The 20,131-nt window shown below is 34.1% G+C and overlaps 2 protein-coding genes across 2 annotated transcripts; one reads left to right on the plus strand and one right to left on the minus strand.

Annotated features, from left to right (window-relative positions):
• Nucleotides 1-10,776: 10,776 nt before the first annotated feature.
• LOC107017402 lies at nt 10,777-13,492 on the minus strand. The gene is made up of 2 exons (XM_027916028.1): nt 13,309-13,492; nt 10,777-10,988 (listed from the first exon to the last, which is right to left on the minus strand). Exons 1-2 carry the CDS (start codon nt 13,489-13,491, stop codon nt 10,800-10,802), a joined length of 372 nt encoding a protein of 123 aa, XP_027771829.1. The 5' UTR covers nt 13,492; the 3' UTR covers nt 10,777-10,799.
• A 606-nt stretch (nt 13,493-14,098) lies between these two features.
• LOC107016483 lies at nt 14,099-15,412 on the plus strand. The gene has a single exon (XM_015216941.1). It carries the CDS (start codon nt 14,099-14,101, stop codon nt 15,410-15,412), a length of 1,314 nt encoding a protein of 437 aa, XP_015072427.1.
• The last annotated feature ends 4,719 nt before the right edge of the window (nt 15,413-20,131 follow it).

Raw genomic sequence — 20,131 nt, forward strand, 5'->3', positions numbered from 1 at the left:
ATAGATGTTCTTGTGGTGATGACTTCCAGATTTTGGGGAAATAATAGATGTTGAATTTTAGAAGTTATTGAATTGTCTTTTATTAATGAGTTTAAGTCTTCCGCATTGCTTTATGTTGATATTAAATTGAAATGTTAAGGTTTAGATTGGTTGGTTCGCTCACATAGGAGGGTAAATGTGGGTGCCAGTCGCGGCTCGATTTTGGGTCGTGACAATATCTTTAATTTTTAAATGACTTTTATAATTCTTGATTTATAATTATATATATCAATAAGTTGTTTTCAAAATCACTTTATATTAATGCATACGCTTTTTTATTCCGATGTATAATTGTTGATGAATGATTATTGGTGGATGTTATATATTGATAATCACAATCACTTTATGTTATGTTAATGCATACACTTTAGTTATTTTAATGTATAATTGGAGTTAATACCTCAGATGGTCACTCAACAATGCGCTCTTCTCTCAGAAAGTCACTCAACTTTCAATTTTCACTCAAAAGTCACTCAACTATGCACTTCTTTCTCAGAAAGTCACTCAACTTTGAGTTTTAACTCAAAAGTCACTCAATTATCCACTCTTTCCTCAAAAAGTCACTCAATCTATTAAATTATTTTTTAATTAAAAATTGTTGACATTAATTATTTATATAACAAACCAAAAATTTTTAAAAATAAATTAAACCATTTAGTGATCCACCACCTAACCCGACCCATTAAAAAATATGATATGACCCATTTTATTTTGTCTTTAATCCTAAATTAATCCCTCTGTTTAAACCTTGAATTAGGATTAAAGACAAAATAAAATGGGTCATATCATATTTTCAATGGGTCGGGTTGTGTGGGTGGATTACTAAATGGTTTAATTTATTTTTTAAAATTTTTGGTTTGTTATATAAATAATTAATGTCAACAATTTTTAATTCAAAAATAATTTAATTGATTGAGTGACTTTTTGAAGAAAGAGTGAATAGTTGAGTGACTTTTGAGTTAAAATTCAAAGTTGAGTGACTTTTTGAGAAAGAAGTGCATAGTTGAGTGACTTTTGAGTGAAAATTGAAAGTTGAGTGACTTTCTGAGAGAAGAGTGCATAGTTGAGTGACCATATGAGGTATTAACTCTGTATAATTGTTGATGATGGATGTTATTGTTCATCACATATGCAACAAAAAAGAGGTTAAATCTATTTATACTTTTGTTAGTTATTGAGAAAGTTCCTCCATTCTTTTGATCTAGAATTGTTTCTCTCTTGAATTTTTGTTATTTAAAAGTTTTAGAATTCATTAGCTAGTTTAATTGTTTTTAATCTTGTCACCGAATATTTGTGGGATGAACATAATGTACATCTGTAGTTGTATAATTTATGGAGATGTTATAATAATGTAATAGATATTGATAAATTTTATATAGTCACTTTATAAACATTATAGACACTATCACAACTAATAACACAACTGAAATCTACGTATCAAAATGATACAATTTCTTAAAACTATTTGATATGATTGTCAGGTTGTTAAGTTTTAATTTGGTGTTATACTCCTTATTTTTTGATTACTTAATTTTATGCATAATTATTTATACATATTGTAATTGTATTTAAATCATTTTCAAATATTTATACTAAGAAGCGTGAATACACACATATTTTATATTATGAAATTTATTTTTTTAATTATATAGAAATCTTGTAGTAATTACAACGAACAAACGTGCAACGCACGTTCTCGGAAACTAATAATAACAACAATTTGTATAATGTAAAGTTGTGAACTCAAAGTCACAGCGAAGTATGCATTGATGGTTAAATGACATAGACATAACTATTATGATATTGAGATTAATATTTACTAATATGTATGTATATGTAAAAGTATGAAAATACTATAGTCTAAACTCTTAATGGGTTATCAATTTATCCAATAACCGAATATTGAAAACCAATACCAAATCAATAACCCGATATTTTTTTTCTAAAACCATTAAGAAATTTTTCACTCAGTAACCCAATAGCAATAAATCAATAACATTTTTTTGGTTTGGTTTATCGATAGATTCGGTTTTTGCAGACCACTAAGGGGGAGGGGGGAGGGGGTGATAGTTGTATTGTTGGAGTAAACACCTGGTTTGTGGCATATTGACCTGTTGTTTTTTCTGCATGTATGACATTCTCGCCAAATCCTCTACAAATAAATCATGTCTCATTGCATAAGCCATTTTAAGGGTCCAGTTTTCTCAACAGCATGATGGAAGCATTTTCTTTCAAAACAAACCTAATGTATAAAATGAAAAGAATGATCAATTGTTATGTATATGTAATTGTGTGATTCTTTTCTTCTCTTTTATGATATGAAGTATCACAATAAGATAACTGTAAAAGTTAGGATGGATTAAACAACATACTTATGCGGTGGAGTCCATTGGGCGTTAAGGTGTTTAAGTATAAATAGAGATCATATCTTTACTAAGGTCGATTATATGTAGCCTTGCACGCTGCAGCTTGGTAATTACTTAGCCGTTTCAATTAGTACATCACACATTTCAAATTATAAGCAGTGTCTGTTTAAAAAGGGGAAGGGGTGGTTATAGTTATATTGTTGGAGTAAACATCTGGTTTATAGCATATTGACCAGTTGTTTTTTCTACATGTATAATATTTTCGTCAAAGTCTCTACAAATCAACTACTCCCTCCTTTTAAAAAAGAATGACCTAATTTGACTTGAAACGGAGTTTAAGAAAAGAAAGAAGATTTTTTAATTTTGTGGTTCTAAATTAAAGTTGTGTCAAATGTACCAAATGTCATTTAATCTTGTGGTCTTAAACATGTCACGTAGAAAGCTAAAGTTAAAGTGTTGCCAAAAACGAAAAGGGTCATTCTTTTTTAAACAGACTAAAAAGGAAATAAGATCATTATTTTTGAAAGGGAGGGAGTATGTCCTATTGCATAAGCCATTTGGGGGGTCCTGTTTTCTCAGTAACATGGTGAACACATTTCTTTCAAACTAAACTAATGTGTAAAATTAAAAGAATCATCAAAAGTTATGTATATGCAATCGTGTAATTCTTTTCTTCTCTTTGTGCTATGAAGTATCACAATAAGATAATTGTAAAAGATAGGTTGATTAGACAACGTACCTATGTGGCGGAGTCCACTGGGCGTTAAGGTGTTTAGATCTAAATATAGTTCATATGTTGAGGTTGATTTTATGTAGTCTTGCACTTTGCAGCCTTGTAAATATTTAGACGCTTCAACTCACATAAGTAACATTGATAAACAAAGTCATTCTTTTGTCTTGAGCATTTAAAGCAAATCGTCGCAATTCTCTAAATTTTGGAAAATGATATTCAGAAGCATATATCTGCATCACAAGAGAAATTGTTAACAAAATCAAATGAATTTAGATTAAATCATATTAACTTCATATACTGGAACATTACATACTAATGTATATATTCAGCAAAAAAGTAACATTATATCAGAAAAATTATATTATTTTCCTCCAGTACTCAAGGTTAATGAATAAACCATCTTAGGATAGAACGACTTACTGTTGGAATTTAGCAAGTGTGAATGGGAAAAGAAAAGAGAGAATATGAAAAGTGAAGGAAAATGAAAAGCCATTTGCAAAGTGCAAATGAAAAGTCATTTCTCCCACATCGGCAAAAGAAAGGGAAATTGTTGTCCTTATAGAAGGAAACACTTCAATTACTTCTTAAAAAGCTAAGAAGAAGATGCCCCCTCGCGCCGTCGCCGTTGTCGCTCGCTCGGCTTCGGCTTCGGATTTGGATGACAAAATTTATTTAATCAGTTTTTGTTAAATCAAATAAATCCTGTTAAAATTATCTCTTATAAATTTGCAGGTAAGGGCAACATTCCGAAAAGTTGTTACTCTTTCCGAAAAGTCGTTACTTTCCAAAAAAAGTCGTTATTTTCCTAACAGACACAGTTTTCTGAAAAGTTGTTATTTTTCCAAAAGACACAACTTTCTGGATAAAATGGGTCTGAACAGATTTCACTAAACAGACATGTTCCTTGCTGAAAATGGCTATAAAAGGAAGTCAATTTTCAATTTTTTAAAACACTGAAAAATTTTTCTTCTCTGCATTTATTTTTCTCTCAAATAAAATCAAAGTGTCGATCGACTGAGTCTGTGTGACTTGTTGTTATTCTTAAGTTCGTTGAAGTTAAAGAAGTTTGAGGTACCGCTATTTCTTTAACAGGTTTAATCCGTTTTATCTTGGTTGAAATTAATCCATAACCTTGGGTACAGTGAGGGGATTAAATTTCTTAAGGACACAGTAGTTTCTGTGGACTCGGATTAATTCTTGTATTTTATGTATTTTCTGCTTCATCTTATTTCTGTATCTGTTCATTGGTTAACCTTATAAATACAAGTTACTAGATTAATAACAATCTTAAGAAATTTATCAGTTTTTGTATTTGAGGTTTCTGTAGATTAAAACCTTTATGGTTTTCTACTCTGCTTGATTTTTTAAAATTCATTTGATTAACGATTAAAAGAACATAAAAACTTTATTGTTAAATAAGAAACAGTTTGTGTAAAGATTTGTTCTTTACTGTTATTGTGTAAAGATTTGTTCTTTACTGTTAGTATTTCAAATACTTAATTTATCTGTCATTTGTGACAGAAAAAAAAGACTAATTCAAGTCAAACAAATGCTGGAACAGTAAGTGCTGCAACAACAACGGTTGCACATAATCGTTCAAATGCTGCCTTAGCACCGGCTGAGAAACCTGCAAAGTTTTCTGGAGTCGACTTTAAGAGATGGTAGCAAAAGATGTTCTTCTATCTCACTACGTTGAGTCTGTAGAAGTTCATTAATGAGAATGTTCCTGTTGTGTCAGATGAAACTCCGGCTGATGAACGATTCTTGGTAAACAGAAGCATGGACACACTCAAATTTTTTGTGTAACAATTATATTTTGAGTGGTCTGCAAGATGATCTGTAAATGTGTACAGCAATGCCAAAACCTCAAAAGAACTCTGGGATGCTTTAGAAAAGAAGTACAAAACAGAAGATGCCGGAATAAAGAAATTCATTGTGGCAAAATTTTTGGACTATAAGATGATAGACAGTAAGACTGTTAGAAATATTAAGTTTTCCCTAAATACTCACATAATCCTTAAAGTAGGATTGATTGTGAATGATGTTTTTCAAGTGGCTGCAATTATTGAAAAGTTACCTCCATTATGGAAGGACTTCAAAAACTACTTGAAACACAAACGCAAGGAGATGACTGTTAAAGATCTCATAGTAAGGTTGAGAATCGAAGAGGATAATAAGGCTGCAGAAAAGAGGTCACGTGGTAATTCAGCAATATCTGGAGTAAATTTTGTTGAAGAAGATCCCACAAAATTAAAGAAAAGAAAGAAAGCATCTGGTCCAAAAAGCAATCCTCCTAAGAAGAAATTCAATGGAAATTGCTTTAATTGTGGTAAACATGGTCATAGGGCTAATGAATGCCGGGGTCCTAAGAAGGACAAGAAAAAGAAGGATCAAGCAAACTTGGCTGAATCCAAAGGAGAAATGGACGATCTCTGTGCAATGCTTTCAGAATGTAACTTGGTTGGAAATCCAAGAGAATGGTGGATAGATTCTGGTGCCTCATGCCATGTTTGTGCCAACAAAGAATTATTTTCATCATATACTCCAGCACTTACAGATGAAAAATTGTTTATGGCAAACTCCGCTGTTGCAAAGGTGGAAGGAACTGGCAAAGTCCTATTAAAGATGACATCAGGCAAGGTGGTGACTTTGAATAGGGTCTCATATGTTCCAGAATTGAGAAAGAATTTAGTTTCAATTCCAGTTCTGACCAAGAATGGATTTAAATGTGTATTTGTTTCTGATAAAGTAGTAGTAAGCAAAAATGATATGTATGTAGGAAAAGGCTACCTTAGTGATGGCCTTTTCAAACTCAATGTAATTGCAGTTGATATGAATAAAGATTTTGCTTCTTCTTACTTGCTTGAGTCTAAATGTTTATGGCATGAACGTTTGGGACACGCTAATAACAAAACCTTGCGAAAACTGATTAACTTAAATATTTTGCCAAAATTTGAGTGCAATAAATCAAAATGTCAAATTTGTGTTGAATCTAAGTATGCTAAGCATTCTTATAAATCTGTTGAAAGGAATTCAAATCCTTTAGAATTGATTCACACTGATATTTGTGACATGAAGTCAACACCATCACGTGGTGGGAAAAAGTATTTCATAACTTTTATTGACGATTGCACTAGATATTGTTATGTCTATTTGCTAAATAGTAAGGATGAAGCAATAGATGCATTTAGGCAATATAAAACTGAAGTTGAAAATCAGTTAGATAAAAAGATCAAAATGATCAGAAGTGATAGAGGTGGAGAATATGAATCTCCATTTGCAGAAATATGTTTAGAAAATGGAATAATCCATCAAACTACTGCTCCCTACACTCCTCAGTCTAATGGAATTGCAGAAAGAAAAAACCGAACTTTAAAAGAAATGATGAATGCATTACTTATAAGTTCAGGTTTACCACAGAACTTGTGGGGGGAAGCTATCCTTACAGCAAATCAGATACTTAACAGAGTGCCTCACTCAAAGACAAATGTAATTCCATATGAGAAATGGAAAGGTAGAAAACCCAATTTGAAATATTTCAAAGTGTGGGGGTGTCTAGCCAAAGTCCAAGTTCCTATACCTAAGAGGGTAAAAATAGGACCTAAGACTGTGGATTGTGTATTCATTGGATATGCCACAAACAGTAAGGCATGTCGATTTTTGGTTCATAAGTCCGAACATCCGGATATTCATGATAATACGGTAATGGAATCAGATAGTGCTGAATTTTTTGAACATATCTATCCGTATAAAACTAGACTTGAGTCATCTAGTGGGGGATCTAAACAACCCAGAGAAGAACCAAAAGAGAATGAACAAAATGAAGAAAGTCCAAGACGCAGTAAACGTCAAAAGACATCTACTTCATTTGGATCAGATTTTGTAACATTTCTTCTTGAAAGTGAGCCTCAAACATTCAAGGAAGCAATGTTGTCTAGCGACTCAACCTCTTGGAAGGAGGCTGTTAATAGTGAAATTGAATCAATCTTAAGCAATCATACTTGGGAGTTGGTTGATCTTCCTCCAGGGAACAAACCCTTGGGTTCAAAATGGATCTTTAAAAGGAAGATGAAAGACGATGGAACTATTGACAAATATAAAGCAAGACTTGTTGTCAAAGGTTTTAGACAAAAAGAAGGTCTTGATTATTTTGACACATACTCGCCAGTGACTAGGATTACATCAATTCGGATGTTAATTGCACTAGCTGCAGTATACGGTCTTGAAATTCATCAAATGGATGTGAAAACAGCCTTCTTAAATGGAGAGCTTGAAGAGGAAATTTACATAGAACAGCCTGAGGGTTTTGTAGTTCCTGGTAAAGAAAAGAAAGTGTGCAAACTTATTAAGTCACTTTATGGGGTAAAACAAGCACCAAAACAATGGCATGCAAAGTTTGATCAAACCATGTTGTCAAATGGATTTAATATCAATGAATGTGATAAATGTGTTTACATTAAATATACTCCAAATTGGGAAGTTATTTATGCCTATATGTAGATGATATGCTTATAATGAGCAAAGACATTGCTAATATAAAAGCTACAAAGCGTATGCTTGCTAGTAAGTTTGATATGAAAGATTTAGGAGTTGCTGATGTGATATTAGGAATTAAAATTCTTAAAACTCCTAACGGTCTAGCATTGTCTCAAACTCATTATATTCAAAAGATACTTGAAAAATTCAAATTTTTGAATTTTAAAAGGGCAAAGACTCCAATTAATGTAAATCTTCATCTTGCAAAGAATAAAGGTGAAAGTCTCAATTGGACTATGCTAGCGTATTGGGAAGCTTAATGTATGTCATGAATTGTACACGACCAGACATAGCTTGCGCTATCAGTAAACTGAGTCGATACACAAGTAATCCTAATCATAATCATTGGTTGGCAATGAAGAGAGTTTTGGGATACTTAGATGACACTCAAAACTATGCTTTACATTACAACAAATATCCAGCCGTTCTTGAAGGATATAGTGATGCAAATTGGATTACTGGGTCAACTGAAACAAAATCCACAAGTGGATACGTTTTTACTATTGGTGGAGGAGCAATATCTTGGAAATCATCCAAACAAACATGTATAGCTCGCTCTACAATGGAGTCTGAATTCATTGCTTTAGACAAGGCAGGTGAAGAAGCTGAATGGCTCCGGAATTTCTTAGAAGATATTCCATTTTGGCCCAAACCAATGGCCCCTATATGCATACATTGTGATAGTCAAGCTGCAATAGGAAGGGCTGGAAGCATTATGTATAACGGCAAGTCTCGTCACATAAGACGAAGACATAACTCTGTGAGACAACTACTCTCTAGTGGAATTATCACAATTGACTATGTGAAGTCAAAAGATAATGTGTCGGATCCACTTACAAAAGGCCTAAATAGAGAGGGAGTTGAGAAATCATCGACGGGAATGGGACTATGGCCGAGAACAAGTCATCGTGGCGGTAACTCTACCTAGAAGACTGGAGATCCCAAGATCTAGGTTCAAGGAGATAAAACAAAGTCATTGATGATGGTTCAACATTGTCAAAAGAAAAGAAAAAATTATTATTATTTTATGGTTCATTCTCATGATGAGACAATGTTTAGTAACCAGGATAAAGACATAAGGACTTTTTAATGGTTTCTAAGTTTGATACAGGGAATATCAAATGGTGTATCTATGGGATAACACATTTAGAAATCACCTATGTAAGTGTGAAGTGTAAGCCGCTTCAAGGAGAATCCGGTAAGGCCAGTTCTTTAAGCACTTACTATCCAATATGTTTTCATGGCTGAAACGAACAAAACAATGAGAACTAAGAACAGTTCAAGGGTTGATTGTGTGACATATGTTGTCTAGGTATACACCAAAGCTCGACGGTTCAAAGATATCAAATCTACCGATTGACCGAGTATATCTGATATATGTTCACTATGGAAAGTTTAAAGGGAAACCTACTTATCCACATACGATTAACCTTTACCTACAAGACACACAATTTTTTCATGCATATGTTTTAACAATAGCCTTCCCCGTTCATGTGGGGGATTGTTGGGATTTAGCAAGTGTGAATGAGAAAAGAAAAGAGAGAATATGAAAAGTGAGGGAACTACCTTGGAGGGAAAATGAAAAGTCATTTGCAAAGTGCAAATGAAAAGTCATTTCTCCCATATCGGCAAAAGAAAGGGAAATTGTTGTCCTTATAGAAGGAAACACTTCCATTACTTCGTCAAGAGCTAAGAAGAAGATGCCCCCTCGCGCCGTCGTCGTTGTCGCTCGCTCGGCTTCGGCTTCGGATTTGGACAAAATTTATTTAATCAGTTTTTGTTAAATCAAATAAATCCTGTTAAAATTATCTCTTATAAATTTGCAGGTAACGGTAACATTCCGAAAAGTTGTTACTCTTTCCAAAAAGTCGTTACTTTCCAAAAAAGTCGTTATTTTCCTAACAGACACAATTTTCCGAAAAGTTGTTATTTTTTCCAAAAGACACAACTTTCTGGATAAAATGGGTCTGAACAGATTTCACTGAACAGACATGTTCCTTGCTGAAAATGGCTATAAAAGGAAGTCAATTTTTGATTTTTTAAAACACTGAAAAATTTTCCTTCTCTGCATTTATTTTCTCTCAAATAAAATCAAAGTGTCGATCGACTTAGTCTGTGTGACTTGTTGTTGTTCTTAAGTTCATTGAAGTTAAAGAAGTTTGAGGTACCGCTATTTCTTTAACAGGTTTAATCCGTTTTATCTTGGGAGAAATTAATCCATAACCTTGGGTACAGTGAGGGGATTAAATTTCTTAAGGACACACAGTAGTTTCTGTGGACTCGGATTAATTCTTGTATTTTATGTATTTTATGTATTTTCTGCTTCATCTTATTTCTGTATCTGTTCATTGGTTAACCTTATAAATACAGGTTACTAGATTAATAACACTTACTTCATCAGAATAGTGGTACCTCATATTCTGCTAAACTTTGAACTCACTCAACGACAATATATCACACAAAAAAAATAAAATGCAAGAAAAAAAAGAAGAGTAGAAGATTAGAAAAAAATGTGGTTGAAAAATGAGAGGAAATTCCTCTATTTACAGTAAAAAAAAAAGTAGTATGAAGAAATGTATATGAAAGATCATGATTTTTTCGAGAAGTCACAACACTTTGAAAAAATCGTAACTTCTTAAAAAAGTTACAACTTATTGAAAAAGTCACAACCCTTTGAAAAAAATAACAACTTATCGAAAAAATGACAAGTCATCATAAATGTCACATCCTAAGTTGGAAATATTATAGTAATTTAACGTTTAAGTTAGGAGTTCATGTTTTTAAGAGATATATAAATATAGATATAGATGTGTAAAAATAATTGGTTGAGTTGAATCACTTTGCATCCGCCTCTAGAGAAATATTTAGTCAATAACAATGATGACAAATTAGGAAGCAAAATCACCTGAGTATGAGAAGTTTAGTATAACACCATTTAACCTTCAATTGTGAACAATGACAGAAATTAAAAGAAATGAAAACATCTGTTGTGTTTCTCCTCAACTGTCTATAACAAACAGCAAATATACATTAATCCAATCTTTATTTGTTTCAATTTCTATCTCAGAAATATTCACATTTTTTTCATATTTACCAGACCAGTTTGCTCATAGTTTATCTATGCATTAGAGGGACTCTGCAAATTGAGGAGCTCCTAAGTCAAGCTCTTGTTTCATGACGCAGTTCATAAACCAGTCACTGCTGAAAGTCCATATTCCCTTCTTCACTGCTGACAATGCTTCATCCATGTCTTCTTCACAAGCAACAAATATAGTTTTACATTCATCTTTCACTTGATTGAGTCCACGTATAACCTAAGAATTTGATGAGAAATGCACGTAAAAAAAATGCAGGGCATGTCTGTTGGGATAAATATTGTATGTATCTAAAGGTGTCTACACAATAGATGCTCAGCAAAGGGAAGCCTTATGAACTAAATTCCCTCTATGCACAGTGATCCTGGAAGAGCCAGATCACGTTGGATCTTATGTACGCAGCCTTACTTGCATTCATGCAAAAGGTTGTTTCTGCAGCTTGAACTTATGACCTCTTGGTCACACCATGAAATTTTTTACCATTGTGTCAAGGCTCCCTTCTCCAACAAATGCATAATGAAGCTATAAAACATAAGGATGCCCTAAAACCAAATTCTGCTAAGGAAGTTGACAAGCGCTTCTAAACAACTTCATTTCCTTTAGTTTCAATTTTTCTCCTGTCGTAGTTTTCTTTCAAGTAGAGAGCTCAAGTTTGACATGATTTTGGAACATAAACCTCATTTCTTACAACTATGTTTTTTTTTAGAATGGTAAAGTTGTATTCATCAGCAACGAGGGTATGCTGGCAACCTAACAAAAAATTCCAAGGCAAAGCAGTCATGATTACGAAGAACCTAGGAAATCTATTAATTGATCTACTTCATATATACCCTCTTCTTTACACCAAAAATATAGAATTAGTGCAGTTTTCTTTAACTTTCTGCATTGGGTTAGTATGCTCAGGCACCACCCTAGGATCTTGAATAATGCTTTGAAACATATACCATATCTGGGCAGTCACTCTACGGTGTAGGAACAAATGAGTGTTTGTTTCCTCCTTCTCATGGCAGAAGAAGCACCTAGAAACAACCTGAAATCCTCTTTTTACATGCTCTTCTGCACACTGGCCATGTGAAACACTTTATCTTGGTTAGAGTGCTGGATTTCCAGATTTGTTTCCAAGGTCCAAAAATGCCCCCTGGATGTGTAGCCAGGTCTCTTTTGTACATTCTTCCAACAGAAAATTCCCCATCCCTATCATGTTTCCATCTGATTGCATCAGGATTAGTGTTGAGTCCCGGAAAATCTTCCAACCTTTGCAGTAAATTGGCTACTCTATCCACCTCCCAGTCATTTAAGAGCCTCCTAAGTGTTATATTCCACCCTTGCTCAGCAATAGATGCTCCAGGGTTGTCACAAAAAGAGTACTGCAAATTCCTCCATGAGGGAGTTCTGTCCTATCCACTTGTCTTTCCAAAAAAGGATCCTAGTCCCTTCACCCACCTTTTAGCATATGTTCCTCGCTAGTTTCGGCCACAAATTTCTGATAGACTTCCAAACTGAGAACCGATAAGTGCTGGTCACCGTCTTGGATGTCCATGAACCAGTTTATCCATACTTGCTAACAATAACATCCTTCGACAGAGCCATTTTGACAGTGAACACTGCAGACCTAGATTCTTAATGCCAAGGCCTCCTGATTTCTTGCTTATTTGGGCAGTTTTTCATTTCTTACAACTATGTTTAAGTCCTAAACAAGTTGAGGTCAGCTATGATAGAATCGATAATTCTACTACAAGAATATAAAAATCGATGTTTTGATAATAGACAAGAAGTGCAAATAATCAGTAGTAAATTGACGCAGCAAAGCAGCCAAAAGCGAGTAAAATGGGCCAGCCACGTAGTCAAGAAAATAGAGTTATTTGTCAAATCCAAAAATAATATATTAAAGGTATAAGTTGATACAAATAAGGAAAACCTTAAATATATTATTAAGGAAGGAAGTTGTATATAATAAGGATTGTACTTTAAAAGGTAATAAACTAAGAGGACAATCACAGATGAAGAAGATCACGACTTCACATAGAGAGAAAAGTGAGAACTATTCATCAAACTGAAGTCTTCAAGATCGATAGGTTTGCCAAGTTTAAAACGTTCTTGAGTGAGAAGGTTTTCAACGTGTAAAACTATCTTCTTGTTTTGTTCTTGATTGTAAGTTACGATTTATTGTACATGGGGTGGGTTTGGCTTCTTGTAGGGTTGAGTTTCAGTGAGGGTTGTAACAAAAGGTGGGTTTGACCTTTTGGAGAGTAGAAGTAGTCGATTGTAGTCAATCGAAAGAGATAGCAGTGGTAAGGCTTTTTGATTATTGAGTTGTAATCACAAAATCTTATAGTTGAATTAATAAAACGAGGTTTTTCCTTCCTTGAGTGAGGAAGGTTTTTAATTTAATTAGTGTTTGTGTCCTTACTTAAAAGCAACTTACAAGAACTTGGTTCTTGTTCTAGGGGATAGGTTTCTTCAAGCTATATGAATCCATAAACAACATTTTGAATATTCCAAAAAATGCCTGCTCGATTAATAAATATTACTAACTCACATTGCCTCCTGCAGATTTTACAATGGCTGATAAGGTTCCAACTGGAGGATGAACATGAGTTGCAAGACATATGTCATAACCCTTGAGAAGAGCTTGGGGGTATGCTTTTGCTCTAAGAACTGCCCTTTTTAGCGCACTTCTGTACTTAAGTTCATAGTCTTCATCCCTCAAAATGAAAGGCATTTCTTCTGAAAAAAAACAATGGCAACTGATCAACAAATGTCAAAAGTATTCCAATAAGGTCCAAAGTACCAGTTTTTACCCACCTAAGAATTTGCCTTTTCGGAAACTTTTCTTTCAACCAATTTGGTGACAGTATCCAAGCTCTAAGATCAAAAACAAGAAAACAGGAAATGGTTGCAAGTTCTGGAAACCAAAAAGAACGACAAATAGAAGTGAACGGATGAAGTATTGTGCATACGTTTAACAAAATAAAGACAGTGCCCTTTTTAACGAATAAGATCATAGTAAATCTATCATTAATTTTTATTTGGATGAGAATTATAATTACATAAGAAATATTTTTATCTTTTTAAATTAAACATTTGTTAAGAAAATATAAATTTATTTAGGAAAAGAACCCGATATCTTTTTGACCAAAATGTTGACGTTCAAATTTGCATTATTAAATGGTCAAGGAACCTAAGACTAGCTAGAATGTGTGTGTTGAGATTTGAGAATAAAGGGCAAAGCTAAAGACAGAATTGTTATCAAAGTAATGCTATAAAAAGTTGTAGCTTTTGCAGAAGTTCATTTGTTGTATGGTCCAACATCTCTTCAGGCTGATGTGATGAAGTCATCCTCAGAGCTTAGCTGGGTGCATTCTATCATTGATATATCTGGTGGTGGGTTAAGTATGACACCTGGCTCTTCTTCGTTAGGTACAACATCACATGAAGAGTCGACAAACAAAAAACATTTTGGTATTCCATATACATTTGCCGATAGTATTAGTAGAGAAGAATATGTGCCCCGTTGGGTTTCCATTGGTCCATTGTACTACGGAAAATCTCGGTATGCAGGCATGGAGAATTTCAAGCGCAAAGCAGTGAGGGAATTGTTACTCTTGAATAATAATTGCTCATCAGACGAGGAGCTAGCATCCGTTGAAAAAGTGTATAGAAGTGTTGAACAAGACTTGCGTAGTGCTCGGGATCTTTATGGTAGAAATAAAATTTCAGACAGTGAGTGGTGTCAGATGATGTTCCGCGATGGCTGCTTTATTATTTACTTCATCATTAGTACTGGCAAGAGGAGCTGGTTGATGAACCGCGATAGAGATTTGGTGTGGCGTGACATTTTATTGCTTACAAATCAATTGCCTTTCCAGCTTATAGAGGTGTTAGCACGCGCATTCAAATGTAAAGAGTTTACTGATTTCCAGCTTCCAATTCCTCCTGTACTTGATAATTATATCCACAAAGGTTTCCTTTATAGGCCTCCAAATCCTGTACATCTTCTTCAATATTATATAGACCTGTGGACGTATGTTTTATTTAAATATGACAAAGGAGAAGCAGAAGATCATCAACCTTTCTCAGTCACAGATTTGAAGAAAGTAGGTATTCGATGCAGCTCTGCCATATCAGATCATCGCAAAGACATCCATCTTAAATCATCTATCTTATCAGGGAAGTTATTCCTTCCAAAACTAATTATCAACGAATCGACTATGACCCTTTTGAAAAATATAGTTGCTTATGAAAAATTTTACCGCTATGAGGATACATTCTTTACGATCTCATCTTACTTGAATTTCATGAGTATGTTAATAAATGGAGAGGAAGATGTTAAGGAGCTGCAAGCCAGGGGAGTAATCCAGATCAACCTCAAATTTAGTGATGATCAAGTGATTAACTTCATGAGAGATATAACAACACATCATGTCTACAATCCTCAAGCTTTTAAGTATGTCAAACGACAGATTTCTACTTACTGCAAAAGTAAAAATCTTTTCCCTCTACGAGTTGGCTATGCTGAATTTAAGCAAAGGTACTTTAGTGGTCCATGGAGTTTCCTTGTGTTCCTTGCTATTATTTTCACAGTTAGTATGACTGTAATTCAGACTGTCTTCACAGGCATTCAGACATACAAAAAAAACTAACTGAGTCAGTATTTCATTCCGCGTTGTATTTGAATAAATCAATAACAAGGCCTTGTTCGGCTGCATATTTGTATGTAATTGTACTTTCATTATATTTTGACTGTGATTGTATTTGAATAGAACAATAATAAGGCCTTGTCCGGCTGTATATTTGTATGTAATCATATTCATGTACTTTTTCATTCCGCGTTGTATCTTGATTGTGTTCTTATTGCAATAGTAGAATATCGAAATGTTAAATGAGTTCACTTGATGTAATCTCATGGAATTGAATTTGTGAAAACAGCTTCTTAGAATGGAATGGATTTGTTGAAAAACAGCACGCATCTTGCGGTAACATTCTTAAATAACTTATAGTCATATTTTGATCTCAAACAGCTAACAGAACAGTCATGCGTATGTGTCATTTCATTTTGCATGTCTCGGAAATATGACGGAAATTTACAGCAGATGACTGATGAAAAACCTAAAGTCTATGACTTACTTTTCCAACATGCATGAAAGATAGACTTGGTTGAAACTTTGAAAAATAGTTTTAGAAGTTGAAAGAGTTTTCATGGAGGTTAGTTAGTTAGTTCGCTTCATCTCGGCATTTAGTTTTATCGTTGCCTATGCTGAGTTTAAGCAAAGGCCGTATCTTAGTGGTTCCTGGATTTTTCTTGTGTTCCTTGCTGTTATTTTCACGGTAAGTATGACTGTAATTCAGACTGTCCTCACAGGCATTCAGACTTATAAATAGACAGACTGTGTACCGCTATCAGCATTTCATTCTGCTTTTCTTCTTTGAGCACTTGTATATTCTTATGTTGGTTGAATAAGCAATAATCAGGCCTTGTTTGAAATTCGTGTTTGTACATTGTTAGAGTAGGTTAGAGGTTGAGAATGAACAGGTAGTCTGTTTATATGAACTTGGACAATTCTCCCTCGTGAGCTAGCTTATGAGGTTGAGTTAGACCCAAAAACCACGTCTTTATTGTACTTTTTCATATGTTTATCATATCTTGAAGAATAGTCATTTTCCCCTTATTTCCTTTTGGTGCACGATGCCATTTAACCTTTAAGTTGTGATAATTTTTTATTAAGGAAGATTCTTTGATTGAATATTCTATCTGCATTTCATAGAAACTTTGATCTATAAACAAAGATTCACAAGTGCTGTTTGAGTACAAGAATCTGTCTTTGTTAGTGTGTTAAGTTGAGAATAAAGGCAGTCTTAAAGCAAAAGATACCAGACTGGGTATCAAAGTAATGCTATAACAACTTGTAGCTTTTTCATAAACTAATTGAAGTGCTAGATGATATATTCTTAATTTTCGTTTGCTTTATATATATTCTTGGATGGTCCACATATGATCTAGCACTTCAATTAGTTTGTGTAAAAATGATGGGTTCTAGAAATTCAAAATACTAGATTCACTGCACATGCGTTGCATGTGTAGGTTAAGTCCTGAGATCCCTATTTTTCTTCTTGCTTGTTGGGCATGTGGTAACGAACGTCTAATTCTCAAATTCTTATTAGGCAATTGTTAGTAAGTAATTGTGCACAAATTAAAAATTTGTCCTCTTAGTTATGGCATATCATGAACGGTATGTTCCCATTTATTATTTGAAATTCAGTGTACCCTGTACTGGAATAACTTTATACACACAAAAGTAATGTCTATTATGGTAATTGTCTGGTGTTTTTCATATTGTCTCCTCTTCCACCAAACCTAAGAATTCGTCCAATATAATTTTCATTCGCTACATGTGTGGTGTATGTTTTTTCATGTTTGATTTCTTACAATTTTGGTATTAATTATATCTCACCTAATACTTTTTTGTAGACAATATTTCTTGTGTATGTCCCGGTGCGTCAATCTGGTGGTTCAGTCATGACTTGCACATTTTTGTTAGCATGCGAGAAAGCATGCCGGTGTAGGTATACTCCTACATTTTGTATTGTTTGACCTTTAGCACATTCTATTTTTTTATCGGTTTTCAATTTATCCATTTTGATTCTTATTATTCGATTTTTGGTTTAACCAATAAGAATTTGCTTATCAAACAAATATATGACTTCTCTAATAAATTTGACATGACAAGACAATAATGTAACATTACAAAAAGCTCATAAAATAGAAATAGTAATAATAAACATGAAAAGAACTATACATGTGTAATAATTCTTACTTTAGGTTTTGACGATTTGTATAATATAAAGTTGTGAACTCAAAGTCACAGCGAAGTATGCATTGAAGGCTAAATGACAAAGACATAACTACTAAGATATTGAGATTAGTATTTATCCAATAACCGAATATTAAAAATCAATATCGAATCAATAATTCCATAATTTTTTTTATAAAATCATGAAGAAATCGTTCACTCAATAACCCAATGATGAGTCCCCAAATTGGACTCATCCAGGGCCTTATTTTAATGCAAGTAGTGTCCTAAATTGTACATTTTATATCGATATCTGATAAAAACCTCTAAGTTTCAGGTATTTAAGGATTTGGTAGGAGCATGAATACTTAGGCGCAAAACAAAAGCAAAAGGAAAGAAAGATTTGAAGATACAAAGCGCGCATCGCTAGACACACGCAGCGATACGTCGTATAGCAGAGTTCCACCTTCTGTTACAGTAAGCAAGCCCCAAAGGAAGTGGATCAAAAGGCGAAGAAAATGAGCAGTCGGCTCTACGCCAAATAATTCCGTGAAGCAGAGTTATTCCGCCCAACATTACAACATGGATGGACAAAAAGGCAGGGCACAAATGATGACGAATCAGAGAAAGAGTGAATCGTCGAATCACTCGGTGATTCACGACTAAAGATGCCGAATTGATCCATCAACACTAAATCTGAAGCCTATAAATACTAAACTCTTTTATTATTTAGAAAGTTTTGGAAACTAAACATTAAGATATTTTTCCGGTTTTAGAACTTAAGTTTTTGGCATTTTTTTCTCAAGTTTGGAGAGGCTTTTGAGGAAGCTTGAAGAAAGAAGTTCTTCTTCCAATCTTGGAAGTGAGTCTTCTCCGTTTACCTTGATTTGCGATTTTAAAGGTCTAATATCTTATACCCATTTGATTCCATTATCATTTTAAGTATATTTGATTATTGCTTGATGTATTGCTAAAAAACCCCTTTCTTGGGGTGTGATTTAGAAAATATGTGTTGATATTATTGTTGGGTCTTGCTTGCTAATAGGGTTAGATGTACTTTAATGGTGATTTCACCTAGCGGTTGTGGTTTATGTTAATAGGTTTGTAGTTGCAAATACAAAATCACCCATGTGTTTTTGGCTTGCCTGAGATGGAGGTCGCGAAACCAAGACCACTAGACTGATGTCCTAAGGAGTGGGTCGACATGAGGTTCAGCTCGAGAGGGTGAGCCCTAGTCCCATATCCAAGCCCCTCTATCGAAAGGTCAGGGTGTGGATAAGGCGTAAGCCGATTAGTTTAGACGAGTGGGTCTCCGAGAGGAACCCATTTGATATGGGGTAAGTTGTGTGAGAGGAAATTTATTTTCACCGAAAGCATAGCCCAGTCACCATTGTCTTGTAAATTCTAATATCAAAAGCATGTAGCCATTACTTTGTGTCAACATATATTGCGGTCACACCCCATGAACTTTCACTCATACTTGTTTTCTCCTTTATTTTTGTTATTTTACTACTTGTGACAAAACCTCTTCTTCATATTTGACACTTTGGTGTCACCAATTTAACTTGTTTTGTTTTAATATTCGAAAATGTCTTGAGCTATCACTATTTAGAACGAAATCTAAGTAGCTACTACTTTCACTACCACTCCATTGGGACACGACCCCAATCCTTGGTTATGTTACTGTACTAGCTTCGATTCGTAGACACACAAACTGTAGTTAGTGTCGTTGATCACGAAATATAAAAGATACACAATAGTGAAGCATCAAAATGGCGCACTGTCGGGGAGTGGTGTCACGTGAAACTGTAGTTACTTATAGTTGTTAGTTATTTATTGTATAGTTACTGCTAATTTAACTCTTGGTTTCAGTTCTAATATTTATGTTGAGAACAGGAATGATGAATGCTCATGAGTCTACTCTGCCACTCAAACAGCCCAGTGGCCAGCGATCTACGACGTGATGACATAGATGATGAAAACAGTGTGTATGATCTGATTCAAATGGGTATGAGTGCAATTTGCATGCCTCAAGGTGAAGGAAATTAGTCTTTTACAGTCACTAGCACAACATTCCATCTCATACATTCTAGGGGTTTATATGGAGGGTTAGATTAGGAAGATTCATATGAACACATTCAAAATTTTGTAGAATTGTGCTCTCCCTTGTCCTTCAAAAATTGGTCATAAGAAGCAATCGAACTTCGTTTGTTTCCATTGTCACTATCTAAAGAGGCGATCAAATGGTGTTCTGAACTTCAAAAAAATTCAATCAAGTCTTGGGAAGAACTGATCTCAGCCTTCCACAAAAGGTTCTTTCCTCCCTTAAAAATGATGAAGTAAAGGGATATTCAAAATTACAGGCAAAGAGAAAGTGAACCAGTCCATGAATCGTGGGTTAGTTTGCGAAAATGTCCTACACATGGGTTGCCAAGTGAACTACTAGACTTGGTATCAAAGTAATGCTATAAAAACTTGTAGCTTTTTCATAAACTAATTGAAGTGATAGATGATATATTCTTAATTTTCGTTCTCTTTATATATATTCCTGGATGATCTACATATGATCTA

This window comes from Solanum pennellii, chromosome 4, assembly GCF_001406875.1.
Source record: "Solanum pennellii chromosome 4, SPENNV200".
In the NCBI taxonomy this organism is placed as follows: domain Eukaryota; kingdom Viridiplantae; phylum Streptophyta; class Magnoliopsida; order Solanales; family Solanaceae; genus Solanum; species Solanum pennellii.